We start from the raw sequence: 14,767 nt of genomic DNA, 5'->3' as shown, positions 1-14,767 counted from the left end.
CCACTGGAAAATTGACTATATTTCATCACCTACTGAATTTTTTTAATGATGGAACAGTAAAATTTCTATCCACATAGGGGGCCCCCACATAGCGATTTTACTAGAAATTCTTATCCCTGCAGTGGGAAAAAATTGCACCTGGGCTGTGAGACAATATTGTTTTCTTTAAGAAAATGTTTGATGACTTGTCCCTTCCCCAGCTTTGCACACATTACTTCAATGTCTATGTAAAATTATATTATACGTTGAATCAACGTTACGGATGGGATAGTCTAAAGTTTTGTGACGAACAAATCAGATAAATAAATCCAGAAAAAGATTTGCGTTTTACCGTTAGATTTAAAGGACGAGTCCCGGTTTTGGCGTAGAGTTCCAGTCTCATTTTCCAAAGTCCGGATACCCCCTAAAAAGAGGTCTTCAAAAGAGCTCATAAAAAAAGAGGTCATAAAAAAGTGGTCTTCAAAAGAGCTCATAAAAAAAGAGGTCATAAAAAAAGTGGTCTTCAAAAGAGCTCTTAAAAAAAGAGGTCATAAAAAAGAGGTCATAAAAAAAGAGGTCTTCAAAAGAGGTCATAAAAAAAGAGGTCTTCAAAAGAGGTCTTCAAAAGAGGTCATAAAAAAAGAGGTCTTCAAAAGAGCTCATAAAAAAAGAGGTCTTCAAAAGAGGTCATAAAAAAAGAGGTCATAAAAAAAGAGGTCTTCAAAAGAGGTCTTCAAAAGAGGTCATAAAAAAAGAGGTCTTCAAAAGAGGTCTTCAAAAGAGCTCATAAAAAAAGAGGTCTTCAAAAGAGGTCTTCAAAAGAGCTCATAAAAAAGAGGTCTTCAAAAGAGGTCTTCAAAAGAGCTCATCAAAAAAGAGGTCTTCAAAAGAGGTCTTCGAAAGAGCTCATCAAAAAAGAGGTCTTCAAAAGAGGTCTTCAAAAGAGCTCATCAAAAAAGAGGTCTTCAAAAGAGGTCTTCAAAAGAGCTCATAAAAAAAGAGCTCATAAAAAAAGACGTCTTATGGCAGCTATGGCGTTCCATACATAAGAGTGATAAAAACTATAGAATAATTCAAAGAGAAACAATTACCCGATTCTTTTTTTTCTTCTGTGCCCGAAAAGATCATTGTTTAATTTTCCTTGTTTTCGTCGATTTTTAAAATTTATCAATCTATATTTTATTTTTTATACCTTCAAAATTGTATTTTTGTTAAAATGACTTTTTTTTATTATCATGATAGTATTTCTTAAAAGATAAAGTCAGCTTCATTAAATACTCCAAGATTAGTATATAAAACATTATAAAATACTTCGAACACTTCAATCTAGCCCGTATCTAGAGCTTTGAATTAATATTTTTTAGTTAACCTTCTTGTTGATAAGAGCTTATTATAACCAATTTCTTATATCAAATAGCCGTACATAAAAGTTCTTTTGGATATAGTTCTTCGTATATATTGCTCCAAAGGCTAGAATCAAAAAATATTTTACAAAGAGAAGTGCTAAGTGAATAAAAATGCAATTCAAAAGAGTTATGTTTCTATCATGTACAAGTCCAATCAAAGAGGAGGTATGTAATTCATTATTATAAAATAAATTTTCAAGACTTATTTTTGCTAATTTGGACGGTTTTTATATATGTTTTCTAGATTCCCTTAATACATATTTCTTGAAATGGAATTAAATTTTAATATCTACAAAACACACTTAGAATTATTTGATATAATTTTTCAATTTTACTTAGCATTAAAAGAAAACCTTGAAAATTTGAAGTCATTTGGTCAAAATAGATCAAATTGTGAGAGAGCTAGTTTGGTGGCTACGCTCCATGATGAATAAAAAAATTTCCAATTTCGAAATTTGAATCTTGAAATGATGTAATGCTTTGATTGCGCATCAGTTGCGAGAAAGATGTATTCCTAGTTCTTTATACATATAGGATATGGTCAGCTTTGTACTTTATAAAAAATGCAATTAGTATAAAGCTTGACATATTTTGTTATAACATTTCGAAGAAATTTAAGCTCATTCCAATTTCCCTCCAAATAGGAAAGCCAACACTGGCACTGGCACGCTATTCGTGTTTGTTTTGGCTTCTTGACTTACCCTCCGTCCTTTACCTCTCAGCTACAAACATACATGCATATAAAGAAGAGATTATTATGCATGATGTAACTTACTTTGTATTTGTACTTGTTTTGTTATTCTAGCTTTGGACATTGATGTTGTACATCATGTAGATGGAAGGATGATATACAGAATGAAGAAAGTGGGACACTCGTAAGTGTAACCTTTTTTTAAAGTTGTTAAATTGTTATTTTCTTTTTGGTGTCTGATAAACGAGGAGGATCTAATTCCGGGGGTTGGGTGGAGAGGATAGAATCTATCCTTCTGAAAACACTAAAGATTACTAAAAAATAAAGGTACGATTTTTCTTCAAACACCTGAAAAATACTTTGGAAAATAGGGTCCTTGAAATTTTATTACAAAAGAAAGTAGCTATCACATAGAGGCAAATTGTTTCGCTTACACTTTTGCCACTTTTGCCCTTGTTCCCACTTCTGCCACTATCATGTTGAAACATTTTTAAAAAGTGTGAAAAGTGGCTCCTTCAGCTAACTTGTGCCAGGCAATGTGTAAAAACGAGACCACGTTCCTTCTAATACGGGCCCGAAACAGTGGTCCTTCTAGGTAAAATTCCGACGGAAACAGAGCCTTATTCTAGGTCTTTATATTACATTTTCAATCGATACAACATAAATTATGCCTTCTGCCATCTTTGAATAAATTTATTCTCTAGTTACATAGCGACGGATAATTAATACAAAATTAAAATCAAATTTATGCATTCGAAAGCTGCCATTTTGTTTACCACTTTTCACACAAACTGCGCGAAACAAAACAAATTTGTTTTTTGCTTAGTGGAGATTGAGAATTTACCACTTTTAACACAAAGGACACAAACGATCATTTGGAATTAGGTGGCAAAAATATAAGCACTTTTGCCACTTTTAGACACATTTTGTAGAAACAATTTGGAACCTGGTGGCACTTGGGGCAAAAATGTGAAAAATAGCAGCGAAACAATTTGAGAAAGTGTCTACTTTGCATTTATTGTTTCATTTTCAAAAAAAAGTTAAAACGCATGTGTATTTATAAACTGTTAGTCGTTATTATACGCCATACTTCACTTCTTCACAAGGCCGTGGTTATTAAGGTGATGTAAAGTTTAACGTTTTAAAACTCCGAATAAAGTTCTTTTCAATGGAATTTTTGCGATAATATTTTTCTTTAATGTCATCAGAAATGAATTGCCGGTCAAAGTCTTGGACATCTCCACAGTTCTTAAACATGATATTATGTTTCTTGCATCAAGCCTTGAATGACTAATCTCCCTGGGAACTTTATCTCCACCTTTTTCATCAACACAGTTTGATGAATATGGCTTTGGGAGCCTTTTAAAGATTGTTTTCTCAAACATAATCTCGTATGTTTGGGAGGGTTTCAGCTCTACTTTTGAATCACATATATTCTTACTTGTTAAAGGACTGAAAAGTTATATCATGTCCTAATCTAAATGACGATGGATTTTTATATTTGAAATTAATAAAAAGTGATTTCTCCTTCAAGCTACCATGATAGTTAAAAGTTATATACAAGTGTCATTCATAAGGCTAGTTGGCTGAAAATATTTACCACTAAGACAGGCTTGTTTGGCACCCAATCCATTACAAATATTAGAAACTTACTATTGGTCCAAAATTTATTTTTTCGTGTTTGGACTTTGATCTTATTTGATTTGGATATTTCTTCATAGTTGCATGGTACAGATGTGTTCTTTCTTATCGGCACCTCCTGCAATAGGTCACCCAGAATATTTTGAATATTCCCTGAACAACAACCTTTTGTTGCAAAATGTTATACTTGGAAATAGATTCTCTTCTTCCGGCCGGGCCCTGGCCCGACCACATTTTTTCAAAGCAAAAAGAAAATTTACTAATCGAGCAAAATTCCGTTTAACCTTTTAAACCTTAAAACAGACCTGTTTTAGGCGATCTAGAAGGGTCAAAATTTTCGCCCGTGGCGCCTTCTTTGCTACTACATCATGACCCTATCACTTTCAAAGTGGAGCCGCGGCCCATGGAGGATATTTTGAAAATGTAAATGAAGATGAAGAAAGTGAAAATTTATCTAGATTTTCTTGTATGTATACTTTCCCAAAACCTACTTTCTCTATTAAAGCTGAAATAGGTCCATTTTGAACATTTTTATCATAATTTATCGCCCATTTGGACCTTTTTGGAGAGCTATGACTTCTGATCGAAAAATATGTATCAAATATTTTAATACAATTTTAAAAATCAGTGATATGCAAAGTTTTAGAAGAGTATAACAATTTTTAACCAATTAGATTAGAAAAGATCTTTCTTTTTTTTCATCTTTATTTTCGAAAGCTACAATGCACTAAATATTTTCAAACGAGCTATTACTCTGAATAATACATTTTCAGCCACCAATTCTTTTGGAATAGACTTTTGCTTTTTTTATTTTTGAATTGACTTTATCTCGTGTCAAGAGTACCTTCTAATCATAATTTTCTGTATTGGGCTCTTCTAGAAAAAAAATTGTACATGGGGGTCGGAGGATATTTTGTCCGGGGGGTAGCGGAAAATCATCAAAATTTGCCTTGTCCGGGGGTAATTTGGGGTGTCTGGGGGGTCAGCAGATGCTTGTCCGGGGGTAAAACCTATTGTCCAGGGTGCCAAAAGTCACCCTGTTCGGAGGGTAAATCACTAAAAATTGTTATATCCTCCACCCCTCATGTACAATTTTTTTCTGGAAGAGCCCATTGAAATTTTCTCCAGGATTTCCTTTCCTTAATTATATTTCAATTGCTATAATGTTAGAAATCATGTATACAAATATCAAAAAAAGAAATACAAAAATTTTACGGACAAAATAATTTTTATATACTGAAGAATCTCTCGCGAAGCTTCTCTCAGAACCTCAAAATATCTTATGTATTATATATATTATGTAAGAATATTGAACCTAACCGTTTTAGTAATTTCCCAAAAATCATTGAATAAGTCTGATAGAAAGCTATTGTAAACGTTAGTACCTGAAATGGCTACTAGTAGCGATTTTTTAAAAATATTTCTCCAATTTCTTATATTCAAACAATTCAAAATGAAAACAATTTCTAGAAATCAAACATTTAGGTTCGAGAAAGGGAAAAATTCGAATTTGAGATAGATGAAAAGGAAATTCTACTGTAGTTCTCTAAATTAAGTGGGATGCACTCTTTTATAAGCATAACGTTTATAAGCATTCTTAGGCTCAAATCCGGTAAGAAATAAGCATAATGCTAATCATACCTCCAAGCCGAAACGCAAAAAAAATCGTGCAGCTTTTCTAAACGAATAAGCATAAATTAAGGCTAAAAATGAGATTTTGCTAATCATATTGAGCCTCAACCCGATTTTTCCGTATGCTTATAAAAATAGTGTATTTGGCATTATCGGCGATCCAAAATATATCTGCAGTCTGATTGGTTAAAAAGAGTACAATATATCTTGTATTTTACATGTAAAAATATAAATTAACAAAAAGATGTTGTTGTATTGTAGCGGTAGCAGCAATCTAACGTCACTTTGCTACAAAAGTGCTCTGCGTTTTTTTCCAAAACAAAAAGTGCATTTTTTGGGTCACCGATAAACCAGTTATCAGACATTTGCTCGTACAATATGGAAATATTTCACTCGTTCCGGATTTTCCGTATATTTTCCTCGCCTAAAGGCTGGTAAAATATTTTACGGGAAAATCGCGGAACTCGCAAATGTCTGATAACTATTACATATTTAGCGTTTAATAGTACACTGTTCTTTCAAACTGCATTGTCTTTTATATACATTTATGAACAGCCAGTAAAACCAAATAAACTATGATCTCTACAAAAGAGATGATAGATGCTCCAATACAAAAGACCAAGATTGCTCCAATCCTACTGAACAATTGAGAAACAGTGTAAATAGGCTTTTCTTCAAATTCTTTGTGCTCGTCAAAGATTTTACTTCTGACATGAAGCCAATATCTTATTGGACCAACATCACCAGAATAATCAAAATCACTTTGTTGTCCTCCAAATAGTACAAGCGCAGTGTCATATCTGATTTCGTCACATGGTTTTGGGCAATCTGGAACAGACATATTCATTCTGTTGAATCTATGAATACAACCAATAGCCTCAGCTATAGATTGTTGGCGGCTGTACTTTTCTTTTGTTTCCTCAGGAATGAATTGTCGGTCAAAATCATAACAATCTCCACACTCTTTGAAGATCTTGATATCTAGATTCGATTTCAAACATCCAACTCGAGCATATTTTCCAGGTAAGATATCTTCACCTTTGTCAGCTACACAATTTGATGGATAAGGACTTGGCAATCGTTTGGTGACGATTTTCTCATAAGTTATTTCTACTTCTCGTGATGGTTGTAACATGACTTTAGAATCAACCAAACTCTTCAGTGGATTAACATTTGTTTCGTGAATAGTAAGAGCTAAATCGTCTCTATTGTCGCGATTTTGTGATAAACTCATATAGGCCCAAGCATCTTGTAAATGACCGTCATAATTGAATGTTACACAAGCATCCTCAAGAAAGCTAGTCGCTTTGAAAAACGATTTATTTAGACAATCCTGTCCAGTTGCTAAAGCTTGGCAATTCGAGATATTAAAAGCACCATTGGTCCAAATTCCATGTTCAACTTCCTCAAACTCTGCTTTAGTGGGTTTAATATTCTCCTGATCACAGATTATGCTTCTATTTCCGTGTTCCCAAGATGGTTTCCCACAATAAGATAAACGTGTTTCCCTTAACTTAGCTTGATTACAAATAGTAATACTTGGAAAGACGTGCTCCTTTGTTAGTTTATCTCTCATTTCAGTGTAATAATCATATTTATGGTACTCAGCTATCAAATTATGGATAGAGATTGCAACAAAGATTGTCGTTAGGAGTAAAATTACAGACCAGAAGATTGATTCTCTTCGGTTGCCCTTGAAAACTCGAGTTAATCCGTGGATACTGAACGAGTTGATGTATTCTTCGATTTTCGTTTTAATGACCATTTTACTGGTCATCTGGTTTTCATGCCATGTGTTGTCTTCATCGCTTTCTTTCATTTCTTCTGGATCAATCAGCATGTGCTCGTCTTTGTAGTATTTTACTATGTATAAGAAATAAGAATCGAAGGTTAGTTGGTAATTTTTGTATACATACATAAAGCAGCAATTGAACCTCTTACAGGGTTATAAATTCTCGTAAAATGTTTATCAAAATTTGAAGATTTCGGCTGAAAGTTGCAAAATAGGCTCGCTCAGGGCCGTAAAAACGTTACAAAAGAGTCGAAATTTTCGAAATTTACTCTCTTACAGGCGGTTAGATTTCCTAGCTTTGGCTAAGACATCCCGTCACCTCACAAACCTAGTATAACCCCGGTAAAAGCTGTATGCTTTTTTAAAAAACATCTACTTTCATTTTATCTTTGATTGATAGTGATAAAGCTTCAAAGTTTGCGTTAGATATGCAAAAAAACATTCATTTATAGAGGTCAAAGTACTGGCTAATTCTGCAATTAGCAGTCTTAGATTTTAACTTTGTGAGTTCGCCCAGCAAAGATACTATAAGCTTTTATCCAGTGGATTATAATCGAATCTTACCAGAACTTTGAGCCATTGCTGTAGTCAACCTTTGTCGCAAACTCTCAACTGTACTCGTTTATTCTTATAATTCAATCTGTTTTCCTTTTATCGATTTTAGGAAATTATCTCCATGACGTCATTAAGTCTTCTTCTTAATAGATTAGTATAAAAGCATACGCATGCAAGGCACTTTTAATTTACTAGTATTTATTTGTTTATTATTATAGCTTGTTTATCTTTTTTTTAACCTGCTTTATAGCCTAGTGGGTGGGGAATGGATTGATTCTTTTATTTCTAGCTTGGTAGACAACTTGGTCTCAAAAAACGACGTCAACATCACAACGGAGCTTTATATTAATTTTATTACATAAGTGAAAAGATAAATAAAAGGGACTTTACATTTCACAGAGTAAAATTCCACTAAATTACACCACTCTCAGATATACATACATTTTCAGATAAGATTAATGATATTTGAAGAAATATCCCCTATTTAAGCAAATGTTACGTCAACTTGTCAAGACCAAATGTTATAATATAACAAGGACACTTGTATAGCTACGCTATACAAGTGTCCTTGAATATAATTATAATTTATGATCTTGTGAAGGAAATGTATTATCGACTTTTGAGCCGTTTGAGGATATTACATCTAAAATTTCAAATGTTTTGAACACATCCAGACCAAAGTGTAGATTTCGACTTTGCTCTGTAAATTACTTCGTTTGACGTATGGGAAAGAAGTTTTGCAAAATGATGTAGTTTTGTGATTCTAATATCGGTGAAAATTCAGGGCCGGCGAATCAATTTTGAAAGTGGAGGGGCCAAATAGTAAGTGTCTAAGGAGGCGCCACCATGGTTGGCGCCGACGGGCAGAGAAAAGCAAAAAAGTGGGGAGGCCATGGCCCCCCCGGCCCCCCCAGTTTCGCCGGCCCTGAAATTTTCGAATAGCTTAAGTCGGTGTTTTTTACACTTTTGGCAAAAACGTGACATTAAATGTTCTAAAAAACGGTTTCTTTTTAATAAAATGAATTTGAACGAGCATTTTGGGATGAAATCTTCCAAAAAGGTGTAACACACGAGCTTAGAACTTTTGGTTTTGGTCCCAGGAGCGAAGAAGGATCCAATATTCCAAAATATTAGATTTTAAGAATTTTGGAATTATGAGAGTTAAGTGGCTCTTGGATTGATTCTGATAGTCTGAACTTGTTACATGATCTCTATATTTTATGAAACAAAGATGAAGAGCACTTTTGGATCCGAAATTCCATCCGAAAAACATCTCTGAACTTGAACAATTATAAAAGATGCATTTCATCGTTAAAATTGACTGATCACAATCTAAAATTAATCAAAAGTCACTTCCACTTAACTTTAAAACATTCTTAGATACCAAAAAGTGCGGTTTCGCGAGCGTTTTGGGATTCAAAATTTCATTTTAAAGTGGTGAACCTACCCCAACCCCAACTTGTCGCAAAATGGAATTATTAATCCTTCGGGGCTATATCTGATCTTATTTTAGGTCATTAACGTAACGACATATCATGCATAACGTAAAAAATCAGTTTAGAGCCTTGTAGGATACTTCATTCCAGACTAAGACGCTCATTTCGGATAAGGCAAAGTATGTTACTTTCAATGAAGGATTTGATAATCCTTAGATGCTCTATTCTAGTGGAAAATCTTATTTTCGTGTTCTTAAGAGCCTAAACCTTCCAAATAGTTAAATTTGAACTACTTAATATCAAATAAACATACTACAATCCTCAGTTTAAAAAAGGCTTGAACTCAAAGAAAAATTAGGAATAAGTGATCCCAAACTGCTCCCAGCTGGAAGATTTTTTATTTAGGAATAGAAAATACATAAATGCTCCATCCTGCCAAATTTCAGTTCTAAAGCCCCATTAGATCAAAAGTTATTGCTCATGGAATCCATAATCCATTTTCATTATGGTATCGTTTAATCCTAGCGTGCTCCTAACTTTTAGAGGTTATAAGTACTGGTTTAGTTTCTCTAGAAGGCTCGGGAAAAATGGAATGGGAATCTTCAATCTTTTGCCGATCCCCTGATATCATATTAAGAAAAGGTGCATTTTGTATTTACTTTAAAACCTGTTTAAAGAAACTTCACGTTTTTGCCAAAAGTTATTAATGTTATTGGACAAAATTAAATCTGGCAGTGCCCGGACAATAATTTTTCGAGAAATGTTTTTTTTATGAAATGGAAAATTTTTTCTTTTGAAAATCTATTACTCCAAATAAAACTTCATTTTCAGTGCATTTCCCGGCCATTTTGAGCTTCAATTTTTAAAATCCCCCCTCGGACCAAACCATGGTTGGCCCTCGCGGTGTCACTAAACCTCACCCCCCCCCAATATCACAATGCTTCATACGGCACTGCCTGGTATGTGAAATACATACACGATTGTCCGAAAAAAAAATTGGAAACATCAAAAATTCGGTTCTAAATACTTTTGACCGTGAACATACGCTTTGACCAAAAATCGAGTGATTTTGCAAAATGGCCTCTACGCCCTGATAACACTCTTTCATTTACTGGTTAATTTTTTTGAAAACAGAATGACAAATAAAACTTTTCCAATTTCATTGAGCAGGAATCTACAATATTTGTCTGCGCGCTTGTCTTAAATAGTTTGGAGTTACCTGGCAACTTAAAAAATGGCCGAATTTGGCTCGCGTGCTTAATTATGTGAATACCTGATTGGGCTCTTCCAGAAAAAAATCATTTATGGGGGGGGGAGGATATATTGTCCAGTATTGAAAAAACCCTGCAAAACTGACTGGGGTGAATCTGCGATGTCCAGGGGTCAATTTGATACTTGTCCAGGGGTAAAACACGTGTCCAGGGGGTGAAAAATCGAAATGTCCAGGGGTAGATCAAAGACAAAATAATATATCCTCCACCCCCCATGAACGAATTTTTTCTGGAAGAGCCCATTGTGTTTTAAAATGTTTCCAAAAATCTTTGGACCTTTGGGACGATAGACTTTTGCCAAAGCGAGGCAAATATTTCGGAGAAGTTTTTTGACGAAGTTTCGGGCTAAAACAATCTTTAAGAAAATGGTCGTATTCGACCATTACTTGCATCCCTAAGGTAAATTTATAAGTCTGTAATTTTTCATTTTGGGTCTGAGACGGGTTTTTTTTCACTATTGCTTTATATGGAAAACTGGAAACAATATCCTTATTCTGCCATCATCTAAATAGTTGACAATCAAAGGGGCTAAGTTACTTGAGACATTTGCTTCATCGCGTCTGGGTGATAGATAACTAATGGTTTTTTCTAGGGTAGAGTATTTTAAGTAATTAATTTTTTCATTAATGTTTTCTTCAATTGTATGCATTTGTTATGATTGATTTATGAAATACAATATTGGTAGTTATCTAAAAGTGTAAATATTGAAGCACATATAAAATGCAAGCAAGTAAAAGTAAGAGTTACAATGTCCGTTAAATTTCTACTGTTATACTTATCTATATTATAATACGCTTAAATCGGAACTCTCCCATTCTCGCATGAGGCTTTTTCGCTAGCGATTTTTAAATACACGGCAATTTTTTTCGCGCCTTTTTGATTGTATATTCAATTCTATTCGCCAAGTGCACTTCCATTCAAGAGAGCACATTTCTCCTTGATGGAGAAACACAACTGACTGTGCAATAGCACTATCAGCATAATTTATAGTTTTTAAAAAAAAAGTTTATGTCGGTTATGAAATAATTTTGATTCACATGGGAATACGTCGAAGATAAAATTTGAGTTTTCAAAAAGACATCATATTTATGATTACCCTTGAGATTAATAAAGCTCCGATGACATTTCCCTTCTATTTGATACTCTGATAAAAACATTTCAATTTAATGGACTTGACAATATGAGAAAGTTGATGACTTATTCCCAATTCAATTATGAAATTTTTTAATCAATGTTTGCTTTTTTGTTCTATTGAGATAGCAAAATGAAAACGCTTTTACTTACGCATTGAGTTTAATTGTTAAATAATTGTTGACTCTGTTAAGAGGTATTGAAAAAAGGCACTCTTTATATTCCACCGTAAAGCACTGTGGTCTTTGGAGTGATCGGTGTTGCCAAGTACCTCTAATACTGAATTTGAATTTCTATTTGTTTTTTATCTTCATCCTTGCGTGAGGAAAATAATAGTCTTTCCTCTCCCAAAAACCCAAAAAAAGCACGTTTAAAGTATGACCGATTTCTCGCGAGAAATTTTTAACTCAATTTTCACCAATATTGCATGAGCATTATTTTTAGCGAGTCAAGAACATTATTGTTTGAAGGTTTTCAACAAAAGAAATTATGACAAATTTATACAATTTAATAAGGAGAAGAAAAATCAAAATTCAACTAAAAATACTTTCACCATATTTTTTAATGTGCATTAATTTTAGTGTCCCCTTAAAAATTTTAAACATCAATTTTTACGAAAAAGGCCTAAATATAAGAACATTTCTTCTCGCAAAATAAGTACATTTGTATACAAATCCCTACAAGTTTCTGAAAAATAGAAAAGCGAGCGAAGCGAGCGTATTAAAAGGAGTAAGAAGTCGTCTCGGACGACGCCGGGACGGCTAGTATCAATTTATGACGCAGGACTTTTCCAAAAGAATTTGGAAATTTCTTCAGCTCCTATTTTCCTTCCAAAAGGTCGTTTTTGCTATATCGTTTTGTTCATATTAGTTAAATGCCTTTGTTAGCGGCTAATTTTCCTCAGATCACTTTATTAACAATCACCAAAAATGCGTACACTATAACCTCTACCAAAGAAATTATGGATGCACCAATAGCCAACCCGATAAGACCTCCAATTTCACATGCCATTTGGTCCCAAGGATATAGCTCTTTCTCTTCCATAACCTTATAAGCATCAATCAGTTGATGTTGCAAACTTATACGGTACTTGGTTCGTGATTTGTCCTTTTTGCGTTCGCTAGATGAAGTCGTTATCGCCAATTGCAGTTCTTGGCAAGGAAGATTACAGTTTTTAGTTTTTTGTGTTTCTCCTTTCCCAAATAACCAAACACACTTTTCTGCTTCTCTAATAGTTTTATTCCCTTTGTATTGTTTCTTAATATCAGGTGGAATAAATTGGCGTACGTAATCCAAAGTGTCCCCACATTTTTTGTACATTTCGATATAGTTGTGTGATTCAATGCATGATCTTCGCGTGTATTTTCCAGGAAAAATGTCATCACCCTTACTACTTGCGCACTTAGAGGGGAAAGGGTGTGGTAGTCTTTTTATAACGGTTGTGTCTAATTTGATTTCATATGTTTTATACGGTTCAATGTCTAATTTGTTCACTATGTCAATTTCGTATATTCTATGGTCATGTGGCAGTGCAAATATACCTTCTCGTAAATGTTCTCGTATACCTTCGTTTTTACCAAGCCAAGATAGTGGCTTAACATCAAACTCAATATCAACATGGCTATAGACATCACTCAAATTACCTGCATAATTCCAAGTGATACATGAATGGTTGAAATGGTTTAGAGTCTTGAAATAATCACTACTGGCGCATTTCTTGCCTCCCCATGTTTCGCATTTTGTAATGTTAAATAGACCGTTATACCAGAATTTATTTCGAGATTCCTCGATGGATTCTTCCGGTTCTTTCATTATGTAGTCACAAACTTTGTGATGATTTTCATGTCCATGTCTCGGTGCAACGCCACAATATGAAAAATAGCTATCAATTAATAGCTGATTCTCACAAAATGTCACACTTGGGAAGAAGTTTTCATCTGTGATTTTAGTTTGAATCTCCGTGTAAATTTCATGTTTTTGATATCTGGTAACTAGGCGATTAACGACAACTCCCGATAATGACACACCACCTAATATCATAAATAACCAAAATACAGATTCGATCCGTTCACCTTTGAACACTCTGGTAAGACCATGGAAGGTGAAAGTGTTAATGTATTCTTCTGTTTTCGTTTTAATGACCATTTTACGACTTAATTGCTGTTCATGCCACTTATTATCGTCTTCATCTTCGATCAATGTCATCAGAGAACTTTCCACATACCGGGATCCTAGATAAGAAATATTTTATTACAATTTACATTTATTATATATACTATTATAACTCTGTATGCCAGCTTTGACTGCCAGATTGAAGATAGAGCTTCCAGTTTCGGTGCGCAAGTTGTGGGTGGTTCGACCCCCATCCAAGGTCATACTGGAAGATTCCCAAAATGGTACTTAATGCCTCTTTACTTGATGCTCAGCAATTAAAGAGACAGATCAAGGGTAAGTGGAGAAATCCTGGGAAAGGAGTTGCTCATTGCCCTATCTTCGAGTAGACAGCTAGAGAAAAGGGAGTCTTCGTATCGCCCTTGAATGCAGTCGGAAACTTGTGTGCCTATGACAGCTTATAATGACAGCTCCGCACTTACTATCTTAGAGCTTATTTAATCCCTTCCTCGTTGATTTCAAAAGAATATACATTAGTATTTCGTATGTTATTAAAAAGCTTACCTGAATTTTGGTCCATTATATTGATTTGACTTTTCTTCCAAACGAGCTCTCTACAGTTTACAAATTCAAACCACAAGTTTAGTCTGTCCTTGCTTAGTATGTGATAGTCATGACATTATTTAACTAAAAGCAATTTTGTGATCAATACCTTTTAATCTCAATATTGATGATAGGATTTGCACGTACTGCGTTTTAGTTTTAACTAGTGATTTAGTCTCAACAAAAAGCATCAACTATTCATTCAAAGATTTATCAAAGAGGGAAAGTTAAAAGTCCTCGTTTTCACTTTAAGTAGGCAATTTGAAAGGGTATTAAAATTAATATCATCATCATTGATAAAACCTACTGTAAGCCGATAAAAGGATTGACTTTGTAAAGAAAGGGAATAAAGATAATTATATGGAGGAGCTTCGATCACTGCTATGAAATTGCACCATCTGCAAATCTGCAAATTATGATTTATGTTTGAGCCCCTTTTAAACTCACGCCTTGACACCTCCAAAATACTGAGTTACCTTGCTACCATCACTCTAAACTTATTTATACACTTTTTTTAT

At 34.0% G+C, this 14,767-nt stretch overlaps 2 protein-coding genes across 2 annotated transcripts; both read right to left on the bottom strand.

The window, feature by feature from the left end:
• Positions 1–5,312: 5,312 nt before the first annotated feature.
• Positions 5,313–7,782, bottom strand: LOC136819485 (acid-sensing ion channel 4-A-like). Its single transcript, XM_067075751.1, has 2 exons — positions 7,706–7,782; positions 5,313–7,212 (listed from the first exon to the last, which is right to left on the bottom strand). The coding sequence occupies exons 1-2, from the start codon at positions 7,719–7,721 to the stop codon at positions 5,885–5,887; spliced, it is 1,344 nt and encodes a 447-aa protein (XP_066931852.1). The 5' UTR covers positions 7,722–7,782; the 3' UTR covers positions 5,313–5,884.
• Positions 7,783–12,434: 4,652 nt separating this feature from the next.
• LOC136812958 (acid-sensing ion channel 5-like) lies at positions 12,435–14,354 on the bottom strand. Its single transcript, XM_067069491.1, has 2 exons — positions 14,211–14,354; positions 12,435–13,765 (listed from the first exon to the last, which is right to left on the bottom strand). The coding sequence occupies exons 1-2, from the start codon at positions 14,224–14,226 to the stop codon at positions 12,435–12,437; spliced, it is 1,347 nt and encodes a 448-aa protein (XP_066925592.1). The 5' UTR covers positions 14,227–14,354.
• Between the last annotated feature and the right edge of the window lie 413 nt (positions 14,355–14,767).

Source organism: Clytia hemisphaerica, unplaced genomic scaffold (assembly GCF_902728285.1).
Source record: "Clytia hemisphaerica strain Z4C2 unplaced genomic scaffold, Clytia hemisphaerica genome assembly, whole genome shotgun sequence".
NCBI lineage: Eukaryota > Metazoa > Cnidaria > Hydrozoa > Leptothecata > Clytiidae > Clytia > Clytia hemisphaerica.
The sequence above is the reverse complement of the archived record's forward strand: the minus strand, read 5'-3'. Positions and strand labels throughout refer to the sequence as shown.